At 41.1% G+C, this 25243-nt stretch overlaps 2 protein-coding genes across 2 annotated transcripts in view; one reads left to right on the plus strand and one right to left on the minus strand.

Annotated features, from left to right (window-relative positions):
- PDIA3 (protein disulfide isomerase family A member 3) overlaps nt 1-11037 on the minus strand; it is a 25682-nt gene extending 14645 nt beyond the window's left edge. The window contains exons 1-2 of the mRNA XM_007935252.2: nt 10756-11037; nt 826-904 (exon numbers count right to left, since the gene is read on the minus strand). Coding sequence (XP_007933443.1) covers nt 826-904; nt 10756-10922 — 246 coding nt within the window. The 5' untranslated portion in view covers nt 10923-11037. The remainder of the gene's footprint in view (nt 1-825; nt 905-10755) is intronic.
- Nucleotides 11038-12291: 1254 nt separating this feature from the next.
- CATSPER2 (cation channel sperm associated 2) lies at nt 12292-24975 on the plus strand. Its single transcript, XM_007935317.1, has 12 exons — nt 12292-12436; nt 13158-13331; nt 13528-13596; nt 16005-16177; nt 16722-16877; nt 17151-17275; nt 18754-18932; nt 19145-19244; nt 19582-19638; nt 19833-19873; nt 22688-22855; nt 24944-24975. Exons 1-12 carry the CDS (start codon nt 12292-12294, stop codon nt 24973-24975), a joined length of 1419 nt encoding a protein of 472 aa, XP_007933508.1.
- The last annotated feature ends 268 nt before the right edge of the window (nt 24976-25243 follow it).

The following is a 25243-nucleotide window of genomic DNA, read 5'->3' on the forward strand; positions in this document are numbered from 1 at the left end:
ACTGGGAGGAGGTAACTATGGGGAGGAAGTGGGAGGGGAGCTGCTGCATTGTAAATTTTGGTCAATGACATGAGACAAAGTATATGTGAACTACTGTATGAAAAGTGAATTTACTCTTGTAAATCTTCACCCAAATCCTAATAAAAAAAAATATATATATCCAAGATTCGAAGATATAATCCAAATGCTATAGATGGATAAACTGAGGTCCAGAAAAGTAATTTGCCTATAGTCACGAGGCACAACTAAACTTTTGTTTTCTATACCAAGCTGCTTGATAGAATTATAGGTAGGTTTCCAAAAACGGTCCTACATAGGTATGAACTATTTATTTGAGGCTGACAGAGATGTAAGCTTTTAGAATGGTGCAACTATAAGCACTACAGAATGACAAAATTCTGGAAACATTACTTTGATTATAAAAACAAGTACCAAGTTTATAGTTAGCCATTTGGCTACGTACTTATCAACATCCTCATATCATTTCCTATTCTTATTTTTATGAATAATACACAGCAGTTTAGGGAAACTCATTTGCTCAATGACAATATTCTGCTAAGCTTTACTGGCATACTTTTACTTTCCATATTTGTCCCTTAATTCCTATTTACCCTATAGTTTACTAACTTCTTATGCCAATAATTCCCTTAGTTTCACTACTTTTACTCTTTTGCACTCACAAGTAATACAACAGTCAGTTGAGTTTTTGCCCAGAAATTAGTGTTTTCTCTTCTTAGCACAAGAGTAGAGAAAATGAACATAAATTTTATAAGATACTATTTAAAATACTGCATTTCCTTTTAAGAAGAATCCATGTGTACGCACCTTTGCTAATGGGACTATTCCCTTTAATCTTGTAGCTGCAGCTTCATACTCAGGGGCAAGCCTCTTGCAGTGTCCACACCTATATATAAAATTAAAAAATGAAACTCTCAGTGTAATCCTAGTTTGCTTATTTTGTTTCTCTAAGGAGAATCTCAAACTATTCTCCTACTTTTAAATTAGTAGCTGCTTCCTGAACAACAGCCATTACTACTAAGGTAAACCAGAGTTCCCAGAAGGTAAAGCTCCTATCTCTAGCCTGAGGTTGATACTATAGGATTGGCTCAGTCCAAGAGCAGCATTTATTTTCTCAATTAAAAGTACAATTGAGTCCCTCAGGTTATAATCAAAAAGTATGTTGTTGTGTGCTGTCAAGTCTAAGATGGAATGGGTTCAAGCTCTTCTGACCAACTGATGAGGCTACAAGACAGCACTAACCCTATTTCTGGTAGTATCCCTCCCCACCCCATAAAAAAGGTTCATTTTCCCTAAAACCAGCACTGTGATTCTCAAAACGACAGGGACTGAAACTTTCTAAGGCCCCAAGTATATTAACTCTTTAAGAATCATCATCAACTACTTTTCTCTATTCCTTCAATATGGCTCTCTGGGACCAGAAACACATTTTGAGGGGATAGGGGAATGAGGCTCAGAAGATATTCATTTGTTATAAATAGGAATTCAAACAGCAAGTTGGAAGTTTTTTTCCTTTCAATTGAGTTTTAACACAGCAACAGAATGGTGGCATCTGATTTTTAGAGCTACACAGTTCATATGGCCATGAGAACCGATGAAGATTAAAACATTAAGTCAGCTAGAATACTTTTCCCAGAGGGCCACCAGAAACACCTGCTCCTCTACCCAGAAAGTTCTAACTACCCCATTGTTGTTGTTGTTGTTATTTGCCGTCGAGTCGGCCCCAATTCATAGCGACCCCTCCTTGGGTTTCCGAGGCAGTATCACTACGGAAGTAGGATTGCCCAACCTTCTTTCCGAGGAGTGGCTGGTGGGTTTGAACCTCCAGCCTTCTGATTAGCAGTCAAGTGCCTTAGCCACTATGCTACCAGAACTCCCTAACTACCCCATAGGCACATTGTATTTGCATTCAGAATGAGAAAAATATACTACTTCTTTTCAGAGTACAGCTAGCACCAGCTGTATATCATCCCTTCAACAGCCAAAGGGCTGCAGAGGGATCATCTGAGAAGGTAAGGAGCTTTGTAACTTCTCCCATGGACAGCAAGAAAAAGAAGGAAGAAAACAGAGAAGAAACTTGAACTGATCTATTTCATAGGCCATAGTCTCAAAATTTATTTTATTAACTGATGGATGGATAAGTAACTTGGAAATACTTACTCCTAAAACGTGTTTAAAAACAAAGACTTCAAGGTCCTTAGAAGTTCTATTCAAAAATAATTCTTAGAAAGCAGTGATATGTAAATAGATGTAATACATGTTGGACACATAGATATTAACATATAAAAGGATGGGGAGGGGATAAAATAGGCAAGGGGTACACAAGGGATTTCAATCACCGTGGGTTTACTTCTCAGAGTGGGTGGTAGATAAACAGGATTCCTTATACCGTATTTCATACAGTATATATTTTACCATATCAGGAAATCAGGAAGTCTTTTAATTATGTCATATTTTCAATGGCATCATTTCTTTCTTAGTGAGACATAATACAAAATTTATTATACTCTCTGTATTCCTTTAACACTGTGTAATAACTAAAAGTTAATATACTTGGGTTGCAACCAAACTACACAAATTATAACTGATTTAATATGAGAAAATAACTAATTTATTTGAGAAATCCAGACTTTCAGGAATGTAGTCTTTCATTGTTGTTGTTTGCCGTCGAGTCGGCCACGACTCATAGCGACCCCTCCTTGGGTTTCCGAGGCAGTACCACTACGGAAGTAGGATTGCCCAGCCTTCCTTCCGAGGAGTGGCTGGTGGGTTTGAACCGCCAGCCTTCTGGTGAGCAGTCAAGTGCCTTAGGCACTATGCTACCAGAGCTCCTAGTCTTTCATTAGGAAAGCCAAAAAAATTCATTCTTACTGAGTCAAGACCTATTATAGTCCTAATTCTTTTAAAAGTCAGTAAAGGAAGTGAGAGCCAGGACAAGAACAAATCTATGCACACTCATGTCCATTGCAGCACCACTTGCAATAGCAAAAAGATGGAAACAACCCATCAACAGAAGAATGGATAACCAAACTATGGTATATGCACACAATGGAATACAATGCAACATTAAAGAATAACGCAGAATCTGCAAAACACTGCATAATGTGGATGAACTGGGAGGACATTATGCTGACTGAAATAAGTCAATCACAGAAGGACAAATATTGTAATAGTTCATTATTGTAACAAGGCAAGGAAAAATTTATATAGGGAAGGAAACTTTCTTTGTTGGTTACCAGGGGTGGAAGGGAAGGGGAGGGAACACTGCTAGTTAGACAGAGAAAAGTATTGATTTAGGTGAAGGGAAGGGCAATGTACCAAATGTGAGTGATCAACATGGTGGCACTGAGGAAGACAAAGACACAGAAAGGTAAATAGGAGGTACAGACAACAAAGATGAACCCTTCTGCACAAAGTACTGCATTGACAGTGATGGCAAACATTGATCTATGGGTGGATAGATGAGTGGACAGGCTGAACGATCAGGTATGTCGAGGCAGGGGGAATATGTCCATGACCATGTCGGGTTAGCAGACAATGTTTCTACATGTGTATTTATATGTGCTGTAAGAATGTCCAAGTGTATAGAAGAGCTGACAAGGGGCAAAGTTGTGGTTGCTTCTTGGCCACAGCCAGCTCCCCGGAGTGAGTGAGTAGTTGGACCTGAGGGCTGGGGACCATGGTTGCAGGGGACATCAAGCTCAACTGGCATAACATACTATACAAAAACATTCTACATTCTATAGAATGTTCTACATTCTATTTTGGTGACTAGCTGCTGGGATCTCAAAAGCTTGCAAGTGGCCATGTGGATGCAACAATGGGTCTTCTCTCCTCATCCAGAGCAAAGAAGAATAAAGAAAACCAAAGATGCATGCAACAACTAGTCTATGCGTAGACCATGCAATCCTCAACCTATATGACAATGAGACCAGAAGAACTAGATGTCCAGCTGCCACTGTCAACCACTCAGAGGGGGATTGGTACAGGAGATCCTGGACACAGTGGGAGAACAATGTGGAACAAAATTCAAAATCATAAAAAAGGACCAGGTTTGCTGGTCTTATAGAGACTGGTGAGACCTCTGAGACTATGGCCCTTAGCCACCCTTCAGATCTGGAATTGAACTCACTCCTGTGGTTTCTAGCCAAACAATAATAGACAGGCATATGGGGTGAATACTTACATCAGGCAGATACACTACTTGAAGCACTCAATCATGGGAGAACAGAAGAGCAGTGTTTACACATGGAGACAGCTCAGGGGGGTGGGAGTGCATAGGAGGGAAGGACACAGGGAAGAGGTAACTATGGGGAGAAAGTGGGAAAAAAGCTGTTACACTGTGGGGGAATCGCAGTCAATGTCTGTCATGAGACAAAATGTATATAAACTGCTATATGGAAAATGAATTTGCTCTGTAAGCTTTTACTCAAATCACAATTAAAAAAAAAGAAAAAAAAAAAAAGTCACCAAGAGCTCTGGTGGCACAGTGCCTGAGGCATTTGACTACTAACCAGAGGGTTAGTGGGTTAAACCCACCAGCTGCTCCTCAGAAGGAAGATGGAGCAATCTATTTCCATAAAGATTTACTACCTAGGAAACCCAATGGAGGTCACTATGAGTTGAAAGTGACTTGATGGCAACGGGTATGGGTATAAGAGCTCTGGTGGCACAGTGGTTAAGTGTTCAGTTGCTAACCAAAAGGTCAGCAGTTCAAATCCACCAGCCAGCCACTCCATGAGAGAAAGATATGGCAGTCTGCTTCCATAAAGATTATAGCCTTGGAAACTCTATGAAGCGATTTTATTCTGTCCTACAGGGTTGCTGAGTTGGAATCAACTCTACAGCAATGGGTTAAATCCTTAAGAAGCTCTGATGGCACAGTGGTTAAGTACCTGGCTACCAACCAAAGGTAGTGGTTCAAACCCATCAGCAGCTACACAGGAGTAAGATGCTGTAAAAAAAATTTACAGTCTTAAATAGGCATTTAGGCAGTGTTTGCATAGGGAGATAGCTCAGGGGCAGGAATGCATAGGAAAGAAGGACACAGGGAAGAGGTAACTACAGGAAGCAAGTGGGAGGACAGCTGTTAAGTTGTGGGGAATTGCAGTCAATGTCATGAAACAAAATGTATATGAGCTACTGTATGGAAGATGAATTTGCTCTGTAAACTTTCACCCAAATCACAATTTAAAAAGAAACAACAGTCTTAGAAACCCTGTGGCACCATTCTGTTCCGCCCTAATTGGTTTCTATGAGTCAGATTCATTTCAATGGTAACGGGTAAGTGGTTCTTATGTCTGGGTAAATGCGCACTTACCAGTTAATACAGAATTTTCTGAATAGGGGCTCCTGCTCCTCAAATCCTCTACACATTCCCAGTATAGAAAACATTCAATAAACACTGACTGAATAACCTGGCTAGTGCATTACAAAATTCATCCATAAGTGAAAAGAAACCATTTAAATTTGACAGGCTAAGCAGTTGTACATCCTGTGTTATCCTACAACTCAAGACATTTCAAATGCATTTCATGAGTACTTCCTATGTACTTTGAAGATATAAAATAGTTTCTTCCTACAAAGATCTCCCAATTTTGTTGGGTAGCTATGATATTCCCACCTAATTAATATGTGTACAATCACACTGAATTATGTTGCTGAGAACAAACACAGTGAGAGTTCAGAAAAAACTGCCCTCCAGTTGAATTCCTACTCTTAGCAACCCTATAGGACAGAGCAGAGCTACCCCCAAAGGGTTTCCAAGGCTGTAAGTCTTTACAAAGCAGAATGCCACATATTTCTCTTGTGGAGCAGCTGGTGGTTTTGAACCACTGACCTTTAGTTTCATAGGTGAGCACTTAACCACTGCACCACCAGGGCTCCTTGGGTTCAGAGAAGGTTGGGGGAAAAAATAATGTATTTTAAAGGAAGTAAGAATTAGATTTGGGCCTTTAAAGGTTTAAGGCATGAGAGAGGAAGGATAGGATATTTTAGATGAGGGAAATAGTAGAGCAAAGGTAAAAGAGTACTAGTGAGAATGATGGATTCAGAGAACTGTGAAGGGCTTTATTTTTGGGAGTTAATAAATGTGTGTGTATGTGTAGTAATACTATATTAGGCAGCAATATAGAGAAATGGTGAAAGCAAAGGTAGGAATAAAACCACCTAGAAGATAATATATTGTATATGTCAGATAATTAAGTCTTTTGGACCAGAGTGGTGCTATGAGAATATTTAGCAATTTTCAAGAAGGCTGAAGCAATAGATTTAAGAGTTAATAGCCTCATTTCAACTAAATCGTCTGAAAAGAATAGTAGCATAAATAGTTATTAGGCCAGATTAGTAGCTCTCCACCCTAGAAGCATATCAAAAACATCCATGGAACATTAAAAAAAAAAAAAGTACATATAGTTGGACTCCACCCTGGAGCTTACTGAATGGGAATCTCCAGGAATCTCAGAGGAAACCAAGAGTGTGTCTGAGTGTGTTGTAAGCCTCAGAGCTGGGACTGAAAACCACTATCCTAAGTACTGGGAGCTCTGGTAGCATAGTGCCTAAGGCGCTTGACTGCTAACCAGAAGGCTAACAGTTCAAACCCACCAGCCACTCCTCAGAAGGAAGGTTGGGCAATCCTACTTCCAGGGTTACTATGAGCCGGGGCCGACTCGACGGCACATAACAACAACAACAAGTACTGGCAAACGAGCCCTGGTGACACAGTGGTTAAACACTTGACTGCTAACCAAAAGGTCAGCATTTGGAACCCACCAGCCACTCTGCACGAGAAAGATGAAGCAGTCTGCTTCCATGAAGATTTAGAGCCTTGAAAACTTTATAGGGCAGTTCTACTTTATCCTATAGGGTTACTAAAAGTTGAATCAGCTCAATGGCAATGGGTTTGGTTTTTGGTTTAAGCACTGACAATATCCATAAGGTGATCAAATGCACAAAGGGAGGACCAGTTTACAAGTACCCAAGAGGCTGAAGGAGACTGCTCTCTTCTACAAATCCACCAGGAACGGAACCTAAGAGTTAGTTACACAGATCCATCGAGATTAACCACTACAGACCATTCTGACCAAGGACACAACAGAAGGTCCTAGATAAGAGAAAAATGTTGAACAAACCTCAAATTCCAAAAGAACTGGACCAATAGAGACTAGAGGAGCCACTGAGACTACTACCTTAAGATACTCCTTTTTGAACTTGGAATTGAAGCTATTTCTGCAGGTCACCTTTCAGCCAAACAGATTGGCTCATAACAGAAACAGTATCAGCCATGAGTTATGTGCTCCCTGGAACAATTAGCTACTGAGACCAAAAGGTCAACATTTACCCAAAAGCAAAGATGGGAAGGCAAGGAGGGGAAGGGAAACTAGATCAATGGAAACAAAGCTAACAATGAAAAAATGAGAATGCTAACACATTGTAAACATTGTAACCAATGGCATGGAACATATGTATAAAAATTGTTAAAGGAGAACCTAATTTCTATGTAAACTTTCACCTAAAACACAATTAAAAAAACTTTAAAAAAAAAATACTCTTTCACCCACCCCGTGATAATATTATAACAAATAATGCCATCTACCTTTGGCATAGTGCCTGAGGCATCTGATGGTTAACCAGAAGGCTGGCGGTTCAAACTTACAAGCCAGTCAGAAGGAAGATTGGGCAATCTACTTCCTTAGAGATATTGCCTCGGAAACCCAAGGAGGGTTCACTATGAGTCCAATCGACTCAACAGCAGTGAGTTTAGTTTTGGTTATCTTCAGGGATGATATATAGCAGCTAATAAAAGACTCCTAGATAATCACCCAAAATCATTACTTCATGTCTGCCAATTACCAAGTGCTATTTTAGCCTCCAACAAAAAACTAGACATAGTCCTTTCCCTACAGGCAACACCATGTGGCAGGGCTGACAGTATAATTAAACAACAACAAAAAAAAACAAACTCAACTGCCATTGAGTAGGATCCAACTCATAGTAACCCCTCCTTGGGTTTCCGAGGAGGTATCACTACAGAAGTAGATTGCCCTGTCTTCCTTCTGAGGAGTGGCTGGTGGGTTTGAACCACTAGGCTTCTGGTTAACAGTCAAATGCCCTTAGGTACTATACCACCAGAGCTCCTGACAGTATAATTAGGAGCCAATAAAGAGAAAGGAGCAACTCGTTAGTTGCCTGGGGAAAGAAGTAAAATCTACAATGTAACTAGGTATATAAGTGTTAAAACTAACATCACTGATCAATTTTTTAAGTTATCAATAAATTTTATGAATTTACCACAAATATTTAAATGGTATTATTTACTTGTCTAAAGAAATTTATATAATCCTGTTATTACAAACACATAATTAACTCCATATTTGAATTATTAGTCTACTATGTTAACTGCAAAGAAATCTTTCACTTTCACTTGTAAAATGAAAGTGTGGTAGTGGGGAAGGGACAAAACAAATCAGAAAAAGAACTTGCTTGGTTGATTTTACTCTTAGTAAGGATTATTTAACTATTCCTAACTTTGAAATTTTATTCCTGATCTGTACAGGGGAATATACAACCAAAACCCACTGCCATCAAGTCAATGCCAACTCATAGTGACCATATAGGGCACAATATAACTATCCCATAGAGTTTACAAGTCTATAAATCTTTATGGAAGCAGACTGCCACATCTTTCTCCAGCAGAGTAGCTGGTGGATTTGAACTGCCGACTTTTAGCCAGGAGTGCCACCAGGACTCCTTACAAAGGAATATAAACAAAACAAAAAACTCACTGCTGTTGAGTTGAATCTGACTCACAGGGACCCCTCCTTGGGTTTCTGAGGCGGTATCACTATGGCAGTACATCGCCCAGTTTTCCTAACAAGGAGTGGCTTGTAGTTTTGAACTACCAGCCTTCTGGTTAGCAGTCAAATGCCTTAGGCACTACGCCACCAGAGCGCCCTCAAAGGAATATAGCAGTCAGAAAACATTTCTAGCTGAAGCATTAATAATTAAAATACCTGAATGTGAAGAAATAAGGATATTATCAACAGGAGACTTCCTCGACTCCAAATTACTCATTCAGAAAACTGATCTTTCTGGTTGGCACTATGGAGGATGACTTTATCTTCTAAACCAATTGAAAGCAGACACCACAGCAGAGATCCACCCAACTCTTGGGATAGTTTAGTGCATGACGGGATATGTAGTTTTTAGGGAAGCACATCAATTTAAAGTGGGAAAGAATACTTTCAATTAAAAAAAAAAACCCTGCTTTAAACTAAAAGTTCTCTAGCAACTCACTTCATGTTAAGGTCTATAGTCAAGACACGTCACCCAGTTTTGATACAACTCCACAAAGATATCTAATTCCAGTGACATCCTCTCCCAAAGTTAACAGCATAGTTACGTAATTGAGAAGAGCAATATTTCTAAGAGAGAATTATGAGTTCCGGAGATGTATAAAAACCACTTTTAATGTGTACTCAGTACTGCTAGTTAGCTACTAGAGTACCCTGCACAAAAATCTCAAGAAACTCAAAACCAAATTTGTTGCCTCTAGCACACCCTTCTGATTTAGGTGGCCTTCACTATCGGGCTTCTATTGTAACCCTCAACAGATCAGCTGAGCCCTTGAGGAGAGAAAAGGAGAGAGTTAGAAGCAAATGGAAGTTATACACTAACTTTGTTTTAGTGGTACTTTTGAATAGATTGTTTTTCATTAAAAGTCATTGTGGCACAAAGGGAAAAATTAAGTACTGTAATTAGTATGGCTATATTAAGTTATCCCAAGCTTTAAGATAATCATTATTTGCTGTGGTAATGATACAAGGTTAAAAACAAAACACAAACATGCAAAAAACACACACAAGCTTTACTGGTCCAGAGTCCTTTTTGCTCTCCTTTCCCCTCCCTCCCAGGACAGATCTTTATTTCAAAGTAGTTGGATCCTAAAGAATTTACATTCTTGCTCAATCAAGTTCAATTCCACTCTTAAGTGGACTATGTCTCCATCAGTGGTTCCTTTCTCATTTTAGTCTTTTTGGCATTTTTTAGAAATCCTAATTAAAAGTGACAATTTGGACAGATATGGATAGACTTCCTCTTGCTCACCTACTCTTTTTCTTTTTCACAGAGGACTCTGCTGCTGCAGAGAAATAAGTGATCAGCTTAATGTATAAAGTGTACACCATGCGATGGACAAAATAATTGCCTGTCTTAAGAAAGCACTTATGACTACTGTGCAGCCACTGACTGACCTTGGTTAGAAACCAATGGTTGGGGGGGGGGCGGTAAGAAGAAAGGAAATATACTGAGGAGCAGGGGTCTCCGCTCTAGATGAAACGTTCACTTCAATTTTAAAGCCTTGGGATGCCTCGTTTGTAGGCATAAGAACTGTAACACTGACTCACACAGGAACTGTAAAGATAGATTTCGCGGGGGGGGGGGGGATGGTTAAACCCTCTGCAAATAGGAAGTGCCGCATGAGCACCATGGTACGGTTGCGGCTCTGTGTAAGGTGGCCTTCAGGTTTTCCTTGTCGGGCCTTGCTCCCAAGCCATCAGCACCAACTTCTCCGCTCTCAACGAGGCAGCTCCGGCTCCCCGGGGTTGGAAAACTGCGGTAGCAGCTGGGGCCTGCTGGAATGGTGAAGGGCGCCGGCGCTGCCTAGGCCCAACCGTTTCCGCGCCTTAGCTCATCGGTCCAGCTCGGCCTCCCTCCCCAGCCCCGGCATAATGATCTTACCAGGGGGCGAAGAACTCGACCAGCATAAGGCCCGCAGAGCCCGTGTCGGCGACGCGACTCTCGAAGTTGTCGTCAGTGAGTTCCAGTACGTCTGAGGCAGCGACGAGGCGAGCCGCGGCGAGAAGCAGTGCCACGACCGGGAACAGCGCTAGGCGGCGGAGGCTCATGGCGGCGAGGTGAGGTGGGGGCGGCCAGGAGGGTAGGGGCTCGGCGGGGACTGCAGAGGTTGGGCCGGCGACCACGCACCCTCAGCCTGCGCTCGCACGTCTGGCCCAGGCGGACCTGCAGCCGGAGGTCCCAACCCCCTAGCCCGGCTCAGGCCGCAGTGTGGCACCGGCCGATTGGCTGCGCGGCGCCTGCGTCGGCCGGGCGGGACCAGCTTGGTAACCGCCGAGTGGTGGGAGCGCGGGGCGGGGCTGAAGCGGCGAGCGCCGGGACTTGCGGAGCTGGCCTAGGGACCCGGGTTGAGACTGGGCCGGGGGCGAGCTGGAGCTGGTGGTCGGGCGGGACGGGGCCTGAGATGCAGCGCAGCCAGGCTGGGGGCCAGCCATGAGCTTTTCTAGCGTGGGGGGGCGGAGCTGAGCTCAGGGGGCGCCAGAGGCGGAGACAGAGTATTGAAGTCAGAGCTGAGTGGGCGGAAGAAAGCCTGGGCTGCAGTGAGGCCCAGAAACGAGAATTGACAAAAGGAGTTGCTCCCCTTGGAAGAATCGAGGTGGACACTATTGGGACGAGAAACGTTTTCAAAATGTCAACCATTTATACAAGCTGTTGCACTTTTTGCAATTCCCCTTAACTTGATTTTTCTCTGGAGGCAGCTCGAACCTCTCTCCCTCCCACCATCCCACCTCATTGACTGATTCCCTCAAGTTCAGGTAGGGACCAGATTCCTCTTTGTACAACCCCGGAGGTCCTGCCTTTCTGGCTGCTCTTTTGAGTTTTTAGAATGAAATACCACCATCACACACGTGAAGGTACCTGACCACCACTTGGTTGCTCAGCAGTATTTCTCTCACGTCTCCTATCTCCTTGTTTCAAAGACCTTGAGTCTTGGTACAAGGTGTCTGTTCTTCCTAAACCAAACCAAACCCACTGCGGTGGAGTCTGTTTCTTCCCAACTGCTCATAATTCCCAGATATGGGAGCCCTGGTGGCTTAATGGTTAAGCACTCAGCTGCTAACTGAAAGGTTGGCATTTCAAACCCAAGCATCGGTCTGTGGAAGAAAGACTTGGCAATCAGTTTCCTTAAACAGTTTCCTTAAACCAATAATCCTTTGACGTAACCACTGCCCTTTCCCTTAGCAGCCAAGCTCTTAACCACTGAGCCACCAGGCCTCCTCCCTTAAAGACTAGAGCCAAGAAAACCCTTTGGGGCAATTCTACTCTGTCACATGAGGTCACTATGAATTGAAATCTAGTTGACATCATTTAACAACAACATCTCTTGACAAAGAGCATGAAGAGGAGGGAAAAAAAGCTTCTCATTCTTGGTGCAACTCTATGAATTAAATCACTTGATTCTCCATTTTCTTAACAGATATGGCTACTTACCATCCAGCGGGGTGCATGCAATTGCCCCGAGCCAACGCCATTCGTTCACGTCTTATTGATATCTTCTCTCTCATTGAGCATTTGCAAGGCTTGAGCCAAGCTGTTCCACGGCACACTCTACGGGAGTTATTTGGTCAGCAGCTTGTTACTTTGCAAGGATAAGTTTAAGTTTCCTATCTAAACATCCTCAAAAAAGTAGGAAGCAAAAAGACAAATTTAAGGGTGGAAAATTCAGAAAGGTTGGTTTGGTTGCTAGTTTGGAGGATACACCAAACTTGATAAATCAAGGGCTTTCTAAATAAAATTCTTTGCACCCAGGAGATAGAGCCCATGTCACTGATTTTTAAGCATAAGATAACTACTAGCCTTGGCTAAGTTGGAAAAATTTCTAACAAAGGCACTTGAAACTTTGAGGATGGAACCTGTTGCCTTTATTTTTAGGCATAGGCAGTATTGATCATAAGCAATACATTACTTCTAAGAGGGTTCTTGCTGCTGTGAGGAGCAGCAGCAAGGAAAGCCCCTTCACTAGGGGGCCCATTAACTGACCAGTATTCCTGCCCTCTGGAGTCCCTGAGTGGTGTAAATGGTTAACACACTCTGCTGCTAACCAAAAAGTTGGAGTTCTTAAGGAGGAAAGGCCTGGTAATCTATTTCCAAAAAATCATCCATTGAAAACCCTATGGAACACACAGTTCTACTCTGGTACACATGGGGTTGCCATGAGCCAAAATCTACTCAAAGGCAACAGGTTTGTTTGTTTTAATCCCTGCCTAAAACCCTACCTGATCGTCATATTCCCATGTGTCCTCTCTTTATATTTACCCAATGACCCTTTGAAATGTTTGTTATAGATCCTTCCCATCAAAGGCAACTTATGTTGGGAGATCAACACCAGCTAGTGCGCTTCTCTATAAAGCCTCGTCATGTAGAACGGATTACACATGCCCGGAGACTGATGAGCAGGCTTCGGGTGCGCTGCAGTCAGAGGCCACCTCTTTCATTGTGGGCCGGATGGGTCCTTGAGCGTATCCTTTCATGCCACTCATCTTCACCCCATGGCTTTCACTGTCTCTCTTGCCTCATCATTTGCCTAATTGACTTATTTTTCCTTTCCCAAATTCCATTTTCTTCTCATTCTCATTGCTTCTATCTCCTCCTAATTATTTAAACTGCATAAATCAGAGGTAACTCCATTCTGTATATTTCCTTAAAAGAAAACAGATCCTCTTTTCTCAAACTTTATCATCTTCCTCATCTTTTTGAATACAATTGTACTGATGGTTGAAATAGGTAAGAACTGATATTGAAAGAAAGAAGAAGTCGGTGGGAGTAATTTTTCATTTAAATTAATTATTTTATGTTTTTGAATGTCGTTTGAATTGTAATAGGGGCATTTATATTAAGCCCTTTGTGTAGGATTTGTGCAATTGCTATGACCTAGGAACATTTGGAGGGCTCTTGAGAATGTAATAGATACAGGATAGTCTTGAGACTTAGAAGTAGGATGTAATATATAGCAATATAACAAATCCACAAGGAACTGGAGATGGGAATACCAGTTATATTTATTTTGACAACTTAGTCTAATATTTGCTTGAATTATCATTTTCTGTTTCTATTAGAGATATTGGTACCTAATGGTGAGTGAGCTAAAGTATGTGAAGTAAGGTTGTTGTTGTTAGGTGTTGTTGAGTCAATTCCGGATCATAGCGAACCTGTGTACAACAGAACAAAACACGGCCCAGTTATCCACCATCCTCACAATCATTGCTATGCTTGAGCTCATTGTTACATCCACTGTGTCAATCCATCTCCTTAGAATCTTACTCTCTTTCACTGACGCTCTACTTTACCAAGCATGACATCTTTCTCCAGGGACCAGTCCTTCCTGTTAACATGTTCAAAGTATGTGAGACAAAGTCTCACTGTCCTTGCTTCTAAGGAGTATTCTGGCTGTACTTCTTCCAAGACAGATTGTTCTTTCTTCTGGCAATCCATGGGATAGCAGTCCAGCAAATACAAGCAGGGTCATAGAGAAGAAGTATAATATTCAATTTACTTTGCAGAACAGAAATCAATTTTAGGCAGAGAAGAAAAGAAAAGTTTTTAAATAAAGCTAACAAATAAGGAACCAATTCAATATGTCCCATGAGTCTGGCTCCTTGTTTCTACATTCCTTATAAAGTACTTTTCATATTATAGCCCTACATTTTCTTTCTATTCTCAAGGCCCATCGTGGGTCTGGGATAACAGTACAGCAGTCAGGCAGAGTTGGTAGTAGTTCAAAAAATGAACCTTTGGTGGCTGTATAACACCAGAGTTAGTAGGCAATGACTTGCAGCTATTAGAGATACCAATACCAAAAGGAGATGATTTGTAGTTATTTTTTTAAAAATATATTTTTTTTCTATTATAAAAGCAATGGTTTAAAAAAGAAAAAGAAAGGCAATTATATATATATATATATATATATATATATTGTTGTCATTGAGTCAATTCCTGTGCCATTCCCATTATCAGTTGTGGACCAGACTGTTGTGATCCATACAGTTTTGTTTTATTATTATTTTTTAAAATAATTTGTTGTTGTTGAGAATATACACAGCACAACATACACAAATTTAGCAGTTTCTACATGTACAATTCAGTGACATTGATTACATCTTTGAGTTGTGAATTCTCACCCTCCTTTTCTGAGTTGTTTCTCCCCCATTGGTATAAACATTGGTATAAACTCACTGCCCCCTAAGGGGAGGTTCCTATCTAATCTTTAGAGTTGCCCATTCAATCCCATATAGATAGATCTTAAAAGAGCATAATGCTTAAGGCAAACATTTTTTACTAAGTAAGATAAACTATTGTTTGTTTTTTAAAAGACTTCTGGGTTTAAGTTTTAAAGATTATCTCAGAGTAGTAGTTTCTGGGGTTCATCTAGTCTTCATGGCACCAGAAAATCTAGAGTCAATGAGATTTTGAATTTCTCTTCTGCAGTTTCTCCCTTTTGATCAGGGTTCCTCTATACAATCTTTGATCAAAATCTGAGTAATGGTGGCTGGGCACCATCTAGTTCTTCTGGTCTCATGGCAAGGGAGGCAGTTGTTCATAGAGGCAATTGGCCAGACATGCCATCTCCTCCTCTTATTCCTGACTCTATTTATTCACCTTTCTCCCAGGCAAATAGAGTCCAATTGTAGTACCTTGGATGGCCACTTAAAAGCTTTTAAGCACCACATAACAAGTAGGAGGTAGAAGAGAAGCACTAAACACATCATTAGGGCAATTAATTGGATGTCCCATGAAACCATGATCCTACATCTCCAAACCAAAGAACCAAATCCCATGAGGTATTTGGTTGTACATAATCAGACTCAGCAGCTACTTCTTTTTGTTGTTGTAACTACATCTAGTCACACAACTTTTGCCTTTGCCAATTCAACATTTTGTTGGTATGCAACTTACTGATAGCATTTACAACAGTTGGCTGTGCAGCCCTAGACTTGTAGCTGTTTGTTTTTTTGTAAATTCTGTTTCCTGTATTTCACAGATTGAAGTAATAACAGTGTTAAAAAGAGAAGCTCAAAGAAAAATAGAATAGCAGTGGGCACAGCTGTGGCTTATAACAGTTCTTGATCATTCTCTTCATCATTCAACTTCACCCTTTTTTCAACCCTTACTTATGCTTTGCTTTACTCTTACAGAATTGCTGGAATCCACAAATACCAAACTCTTGCCACTGAAGCTGACTCTGGAGGTAGCAGCTTGGTTCATCTTGCTTGTTTTCCTCTTGGAGATCCTTCTTATGTGGACATCCAACTTTGCCCTCTTCTGGATGAATGCCTGGAATGTCTTTGACTTTGTTGTCACCATTTTGGTAAGACTAGATACCCTGATGATTAGTTTGGCTGGCTGAAGAATGTGCCTAGGTGAATCAAAATGCTAAGAAAAACTAAGATGATTAGATTACAGGAAGAAAATTTAAAATTTAGCTAACTTCTTTGGCTTTTTTCCTAAAAACTATGAGGCAATCATTGTACGAATTGTTGGTATTAAGGATAAGGCAGAGTCTAATAGAGTCTAACGATAATATCGATCCCAAACGTTAATATCTACCAGCTACTGAATATTTCTTAATGCCAAGCACTGTTCTATTTTTCCAGTATTATCTCATTTGAGTCCTATAACAACTCCATGAGATAAACACTTCTTTTTATCTCCTTTTTACATCTGAGTTAGTTGAGGCACAGAGTTTAAGTAATTTAGTACAGAAAGGTTGAATAGGAACCAGTCCCCAGAAAATGCTATTCAAGGGATAATGCCTAGGGAAGAATGAAAATGAAGAAAATGAGATGACGAAAGGGCAAATGTAAGTGGATGCTTTTGGGTATATTCCTCATAAATATGTGTGTTTCCTACAGTCATTGATTCCTGAGATTGTGGTGCTGGTAGGGGTAACAAGCCAATCAGTGTGGCTCCAGTTGCTGAGGATCTGCAGGGTGCTGAGGTCTCTCAAACTCTTTGCACGATTTCGTCAAATTCGAGTCATTATTTTGGCCCTGGTCAGGGCCCTCAAGGTGATTTGCCTGTTGTAACTAAGTCAGGGGCAAAGGTGGATATAAACATGGGAGTTTAATATAAAGCAAGTCTGGGTGGATCAAAGAAGGTAATGAAAAGGTTCCGTGAAATGTTGTTGAATGAGGAGGGCCTGGGAAGAAGCTATAGTGGTCTAGAAATGCTGGGTTTAAGACTGGAAATGAGGGTTTGGCTTGGGGATTGCCAGAGTGGGCTTGACTGGGTAGATATCAGCCTAGTCTGGCCCAGCTCTGACTGGAGATAATGGCTTCTAGTCCATGACCTTCCTCTTGATGTTGCTGCTCATCTTCTTCTACATTTTTGCTGTGGCTGGTGTCTACTTCTTCGAAGGCTACACCCGGTCAACTCGCCAGGACCTGGAGTATCACATGTTCTTCTCGTAGGCAGGGCTGGGGGAAGCCTGGGGGAGGGGGAGGGAAGTTGGGAAAGGGACTGGGAAATTAATCCAAAATGTAGTTAAAAAAAAAATATATATATATATATATAGTCTAAAGTCTAATATAAGAAAGTGGAATAGAACACAGTAAGGAGAGGGAAAGAGACAGCAAAGGACTAATGAGTGGTGATACCTCTGATTTTGAGTATAGGGCAGCTGATTCATGTCTACTCTAGGGTTTGTAAATTCAAACACACCTTCATCAATCATTCTTCAATAGCAGTATACTCCAGTAGTTAAACCCTGGTTTCTATGCTTCATTTACCTCATTTGAAAAGTGGGGATAATAGTACTGCCTCATAGAAGTATGAGGATTAAATGAGGTAATAAATACATTTATGCACATGGCACAGTACTTGACACATTGTAAGTGATCAGCAAGTGTTACCCCTACTTTTAAACATGGTCACTGGTTTTATATATCCTAATCATGATAGGCTTCCTAGGTATGGGGATTGCACCTGCACTTCCATATACTCATTCAAAAGTAAAATCTGGATAAGTTCACAAAGAAAGCACTGATTGCTACTAGAAAGTCAACTTGAATTTGGAGGAGATAAACTGCCTTAGTGGCATAATCGTTAAGCACTCAGTTGCTAACTACAAGTTTGTTGGTTCGAACCCACCAGCCACTCTGTGGGAGAAAAGGTCAGCTCCCCTAACAATTATAGCCTAGGAAACCCTACGGTGCTGTTCTACTCTGTCACATAGAGTTGTTATGAGTCAGAATCAACTGGATGATAGCAATTTTATTTATAAATTGGAATCTAATCTTTTCAGCACCTCTCAGATCTGTCTTAGACTCCAACAGGTAGTTTTATTAAAAGTATTGAGTGAGGAAAGTCCTAGGATTCATCCAGTTCAGGCCCTGATGTTTTCAATAATAATGTACCTGGATGACTAAGAAGGAAAGGAGGACTATTTAGGCACCTTCCTGAGTCCTTTTGTGATATGTTCTAGAGAGTTATTTGGGATCATATATGTTTATCTCACACATTCATCCATTTACTCACCTTTCAGTTTATATCAGTGAGCAAAATAGGGATGATGTTTGTTAAATTTGTAAGTGACCTATTAAATGATGTCCATCAAGCAGTATTGAATGAAATTACAAAAAATGATATCTAGTTGTTCATTTTTTAAAAAATTCAGTCAGCACCTCTTTATTGAGTGTGCCCCAGGTACTAATGGAGTAGTGAGAGGCTTTCATATGTTATTTATCGTAAAGGAAAACCTTGTAAAACATCCTTAAACTAAAGAATGATAAGCTAAAATATTGAGTATGGTAGAAAAGGAACCAAAGTCAGAATAAATCACAAATAAATGTTCTTATGTTGCTTTAAAAGTTTGAATCATACTGATTCTAAAAGGTTTAAATCTCTGCTTCTATATATAGATACATACTCCTCCATTTTTTCTAGGGATGTGCTAAATTCCCTAGTGACAGTGTTCATTCTCTTCACCTTGGATCATTGGTATGCACTGCTTCAAGATGTCTGGAAGGTACCTGAAGTCAGCCGCACCTTCAGCAGCATCTACGTAATCCTTTGGTTGTTGCTTGGCTCCATTATCTTTCGAAATATCATAGTAGCCATGATGGGTAAGCATATAGGAAGTGAAACTTGATGGGAGGCATAGTTGAGAAGAAATGACTAGGAAAGCTGGATTTGGTGGATATGGATAGAAAGAACCTGGTATAGCAGGAAGGTTTGGGGCCTGAAATGGATATTTCACTTGGTTTCCACCCATGTAAGCCTTGTTCCCAGACCTAGTCACCACCATCTCACAACTCCTGATGGCCCTTTGGGGCAGTTACTAACTTCCAGAATATCAGGAATGAACTGAATGAGGAGATGACACATCTGGAGGTTCAACAAAAAGCCGGCATATTCAAGCGGCAGATTATCCAGAGGTCTGCTTCCCCATTTTCTAACCCAACCTTAGTTTTCGTGAGTTTCCTGACCTCAATCCCTCTTTCTGCTCCTTGGCCTTGACCCCACTTTTCCCCTTGTGACAGATTTGCCCCAGGGTTAGGAATTACTCAAATACAGAATATGGCCTGGTTCTTTATCCACTACTGGGGCTCCTCCAATCTTTTTTACTCCTTTAACTACAATTCTTTCCCTCACTCAGTGTTCTCCAATTTCTCATCTGAATTCTCTTTCCGACCCACCCCTCTCTCTCTTTTTCCCTTATAATGCTCCTGCTTGAGTATAATTTTCTTCATTCTTTTGTGTTTTGTTTTGCAGGAGACAAAACCTGTCCCCTGAGGCACTGAAGTCAAGCCATAGCAAAACTGATACCAGGTTAGGGGTGTATATGTGAACTGGGATGGAAACACAGGGAGGAAAGGGTAGAAATCCAAAGATAAAAGTTGACTTTGAGAGAGAATTCATTCATTCAATAACTTTATTGTAGTGGGTTGAATGGTGCCCATTCTCCTACCCGCTTCTCCTCCCCCTCCCCCCCACCAAGGATATGACCATATCCTAACCCCCAGAACCTATAATGTGACCTTATTTGGAAAAAGAGTTTTTGCAGGTATAATTAAATTAAAGACCTCAGGAAGAGCTCATCTTGCATTATCTGAGTGGGCCCTAAATCCAACAAGTGGCCTTATAAGATACAGAAGAGGAGAAGACAACATGAAAGTGGAGGCAGAGGCACAGGCCAAGGGGATCCAAGGAATGCTGGGCAGCTAGCTGAAGGTAGAGAGATAAGGAACCTTACCCCACAGGGCCTCCAGAGGGAGTGTGGCTCTGTCAACCTTTGATTTTGGACTTTTGGACTTCAGAACTGTGAGAGAACACATTTCTGTAGTTTTAAGCTACCAAGTTTGTGCTGATTTGTTACGGTAGCTACAGGAAACCAATACAAGTACTTTCTACAAAACAGATACTATTCTAGACCCTGAGTTCAGTAGTATACAAGATAGCAGAAGGAGATATAAGAAATCCATTTATCTATACAACAAATAATTGTTGAATATTAATTAGGTACTTGGGATATATCAAGTGAACAAAACAGATGATAATGCCTGTCATCATGGAGTTTACATACTAGTAGAGGGGAAGAGACAAAAAACAATGAACATATTGAATAAGTAAATTATTTAATATGTTAAAATATGATAAGCATTATGAAAAACTAAAAAAGCAGAACAGGATAAGGGGACTTGAGCATATAGGACAGGGATTGAAGATGGGGTTACAGGTGAATTATCTATGGGAAGAGTGTTTTAGGCAGATGGAAGAGCTAGTATAGAAGTCCTAAGGCAGAAGCATGCCTAATGTGTTTGACAAACAGCAAAGAGGCCATTGTGACTGGAGCAGACTGAGCACTGGGAAGAATGATAGGAAATGAGATCAGAGAGATGATGGAGTCACAATATTTTAGGGCCATGGGAGCCATTGTCAGAACTTAGTCTTTTACTCTGAGTGAAATGGTGAGCAGCGAAGTGACAATGTTTGTTGTTGTTGTTATGTGCCCTTGAGTCGGACCCAACTCATAGCGACCCCTCCTTGGGTTTCCGAGGCAGTATCACTACAGAAGTAGATTGCCCAACCTTTCTTCCGACGAGTGCCTGGTGGGTTTGAACCACCAGCCTTCTGGTTAGCAGTCAAGTGTCTTAGGCACTATGCTACCAGAGCTCCTGACTTAATGTTTAAGAAGGATTATTCTGTTGAAGGTTGACTGTGTTGATGAAGAACAAGATAAGGAATAGAGAGACCAGTTAGGAAACTATGCTGCTATCTAGAAAAGAAATGATGGTAGCTTGGGCCAGCATGATACTAGTCAGGTAGTAAGAAGAGACACATTTTAAAGGTAAATAGAATTTCTTATTAGATTGCTTGTGAGTATGAAAGAAAAGAAAAGTTAAAAATGACTCCAAAGTTTTGGCTGGAAAAATAAATTAGCTAAGGTGGGGAAAGGTACAGGGGGGAGAGTTTTGGTGGGTAAAGAGTTCAGTTTTTGTTGAATTTTGGGATATCTGTTAGACATTCAAGTGGCAATATATGAGTAATGTTGTATGTACAATTCTAGATTTGGGATGAGATCTAGGCTAGAGGTTTAAATTTGCCGTTTGTTGTTGTTATGTGCTGTCAAGTCAGACCCGACTTATAGCGACTCCTTGGGTTTCCAAGGCACTATCACTATGGAAGTAGATTGCCCAACCTTACTTCCGAGGAGTGGCTGGTGGGTTTGAACAGCCAGCCTTCTGGTTAGCAGTCAAGTGCCTTAGGCACTATGCTACCAGAGCTCCTAAATTTGCCATTCAGTAGGCATTTAAAGTTAGGAGATGAGATCATCAATGGAGGGAGTGTAGATGGAGAAGATAAAAAGACCAATAGGTGAACCCAAGGACACTACAATGTTAAGAGACGAAATAGAGGGGACAAAGGCTATAGTTGTGGTGTTATAGGAATAAGACCATATAGTGGGGAACTCAGCCACTCCTCGGAAGGAAGGTTGGGCATTCCTACTTCCATAGTGATACTGCCTCGGAAACCCAAGGAGGGGTCGCTATGAGTTGGGGCCGACTCGATGGCAAATAACAACAACAACAACAACAGTGGGGAACTAAACCTTGGCAAAATAAAGTTGGGTATAGAGGCCTGAGTAGAATTGAGCACAGAGCTATGTGGTGTAGAGTACTAAAGAGGTCTATCAGATGGAGATGATTGAGGTTGGAAGCACCTAAGCTTAGATTTTTTTAGCAGCAGTTTGGCCTTCATTACCTGAAGTCCTAGTTTTAGGGTATTACCAGGGCCAGGACCAAAATAAGGAATGAACTAGTCACGTTTTGTAAATCTATTTGAAGCAATAAAAATTTCCCTTTTATTTACAGACGAACAGATCTAGAAGAAGGCTCTTTAGACTTACAACCTTCTGGAGATGAGTCTAAACAAAATGCTACTAAACAGAATCCAGCAACACCGAAAGCAAAAGAGTCCTCATCTTCTTCCTCCACATCCTCCTCCTATTTATCTGAATCCAAAGATTCTGAAACTATTGGTGAGAGGAAGCATTTCCTCCATTTGAATCCAGACTCTTTTTTTCCTCTGTAAGATATCCTAATCTTAATAGAAGCTATCCCACTACATCTGCTTCCCAGTTTCTCTACCAGTGTGACTTCCTGGTCTGAATTTCTTTCTTTAAGCTGCTTCATTTCCTTGTACCTCTGCTTTACTTTGAATAAGTGTGGCTGAGGAGGAGAAAAAAAAAAAGCAGTTTCTTTGTATTGTATCCTTATTTTTTCCTGCTTCCTGTTACCACTTTCATCCCTGCCCTTATCAGCCTTTAACCAACTTCTACAAGTTAAGACATGCTATTAAGAAGCATTCTTTGCTACAGGTCAGTTGGACTGGGAGACTCACGTGCACCAGAATCTACCTGGGTTAATGGAAATGGATCAGGAGGAACGTGTTGTTTGGCCCAGAGATTCACTCTTCAGATATTTTGAGTTGCTAGAAAAGCTTCAGTATAATCTAGAGGAGCGTAAGCGATTGCAAGAGTTTGCAGGTATGGATTTAGGGCAGTGATGGGGACCAGCAGTTAAGTACATAAGAGCAGCGTATATAACTGGGGAGAAGGAAGGTTAAGTGTCCACTATTTTGGCATCTCAGCCTCTCAGTTTCCATTTCAAACCTAAAAAGGGCAAACCCTTGGTTTGGTATGTCACATTCTGGGCACATGGCCGAATTTTCTTTAACCTAGAAAGAACCTGGGAGCTCTGGTGTCATAGTGCCTAAGGCATTTGACTGCTAACCAGAAGTCTGGTGGTTCAAACCCACCAGCCACTCCTGGGAAGGAAAGTTGGGCAATCTACTTCTGTAGTGATACTGCCTCAGAAACCCAAGGAGGGGTCGCTATGAATCGGATCCAATTCGATGGCAAAAAACAACAGAAAGAACCTGGGAACTCTGCTTCTCTAGCAGGGGACGCCCCAATCCTGTGAGATCTTGTTTCCCAAAAGGTGAGTGTCCAGTTCCACTTGGGAATTAGGTCAAGGTGGGCTTTTGCTGGATTTGGGGAGCCCACTCCCTTCTATACATATTTCTTGTCTTTGTTCAGTCTTGAACAGTAGGGCCTCTGGCTTAAGTTAAACAGCTGTGAGGAGTAGACAGTAAGCAGAAAACCCACAAGTGCTTACTGCCTACAGCCCCTAAAAGAACTTTATGAATTACAGACTTTCTTTTAAACCCACTGCCGTTGAGTCGGATCCAACTCATAGTCATAGCAACCCCTCTTTGGGTTTTTTAGGCGGTATCACTGCAGAAGTAGATTGCCCAACCTTCTTTCCGAGGAGTGGCTAATGGGTTTGAACCGCCAGCCTTCTGGTTAGCAGTCAAGTGCCTTAGGCACTACGCCACCAGAACTCCTTTTCTTTCTTTTAGCCCCTTCTGTTGTCCATAGTTAAGTGGTACAATGAGTGGTGTGAACCCACCAGCCACTCTTTCTGTGAAAGAAAGATGAGGCAGTCTGCTCCCCTTCTGTAAAGATTTACAGTCTTGGAAACCCTGTGGGGTCACTGTGAATCAGAATCAACTCGATGGCAGTGAGTTTGGTTTAGAGTTTGAGTGTCAGCTTAGGAGCCCTGGTGGCATAGTGGTTAAAGCTTTTGGCTGCTAACCAAAAAGTCAGCATTTTAAACTTACCAGCCACTCCATGGGAGAAAAATGAAGCAGTTTGCTTTTGTAAAGGAAGGAAACCCTGTGGGGAAGTTCTACTCTATCTTGTAGTGTCTCTATGAGTTGGAATCTACTCAATGGCAGTAGGTTTGGTTTTGGTAGTTTCACCTTAAGCAGAGAGAAATGGTGTGATTTAAATAGTAGAGTTTGATTTATGCTGAAAATTTGCTGCTCAAAATTATATTTCCTAAATTTTTCAATTGAAATTTTACCACTTAGAGATTAATTTGGATTAGTAAATGTTCCCTCTAAAATATACAAAAACTGAAAGGGTTAGGGACAGTTTTTTAGTTTAATATGGATTAGTGTTATCTGAGTTTTCTTCCTCATAACTTGTTGAAATCAAGCCAATGTGAAAATAAGAAATTAGAAGGAGTGTGTGTATCTGTGTATGTGTGTGTGTGTGTGTGTGTATGATGGGTGCAGGAGGGCAAAAAGAATTTGAAGCAGAATGTTAAAGACAGACTTTGTTGTTGGGTACTCAACTATGAGTAGAACTGCCCCCATAGAGTTTCCTGGGCTTTAAATACACAAGAGCAGACCTCACAGCAGCTGGTAGGTTCGAACTGCTGACCTTTCTGTTAGCAGCTAAGCACTTAGTCATTACACTACAAGGGCTTCTTAAGGACAAGCTGTACCTGCTTCAAAATGTTACCTATGATTCATCCAGCCCTGCCTTCCCAATTGTTTTCTGGGGAACCTCAAGTGCAGGGTGAAAGGAAGGAGAAGGTAACAAGCTGGCTTCTTTAATCCTGATTAACTTGATTATCTATAGCAAAGTATACACAGATTCATATGGCTTAATTTAAAGTAAAGATTTGTGTGGGAACCTAGAACCTGGAAAAATAGAGTCTGCACCAAACATTTATATATCCTGAATATTCTTAACTCTTCCATCTCATAGTCTGTTTCTTTACAGTGCAGGCACTGATGAACTTTGAAGACAAGTAAAGCTGACAATGGATGGCTTTGATATCTTTGGGTCCAGCAAAAAATAATGAAGGGAATTGTTGGGAAGGGAGAATTCAAAATATAAATATCTAATAAATACTTCTGATGGTTGGTGGTCTCTCTCTGAAATATAATGGATGCTGAAAGTCATAAAACCCAAACCCACTGCCATTGAGTCAGTTCTGACTATAGAACTGTCCCATGAGGTTTCCAAGACTGTAACTCTTTGCAGAAGCAGAATACCTCATCTTTCTCCCACAGAGCATCT

The sequence above is a fragment of the Orycteropus afer genome, unplaced genomic scaffold (genome assembly GCF_000298275.1).
Source record: "Orycteropus afer afer isolate SDZICR_OR568_19922 unplaced genomic scaffold, OryAfe1.0 scaffold00026, whole genome shotgun sequence".
Classification (NCBI taxonomy): Eukaryota; Metazoa; Chordata; class Mammalia; order Tubulidentata; family Orycteropodidae; genus Orycteropus; species Orycteropus afer.

Coding starts and splice junctions, on each gene's coding strand:
- CATSPER2 (XM_007935317.1), top strand. CDS start 12,292: ATGGCTACTTACCATCCAGCGGGGTGCATGCAATTGCCCCGAGCCAAC. Junction 13,332..13,527: donor GGCCGGATGGGTCCTTGAGC/GTATCCTTTCAT, acceptor AAAAGAAAACAG/ATCCTCTTTTCTCAAACTTT. Junction 22,856..24,943: donor GCGATTGCAAGAGTTTGCAG/GTATGGATTTAG, acceptor GTTTCTTTACAG/TGCAGGCACTGATGAACTTT.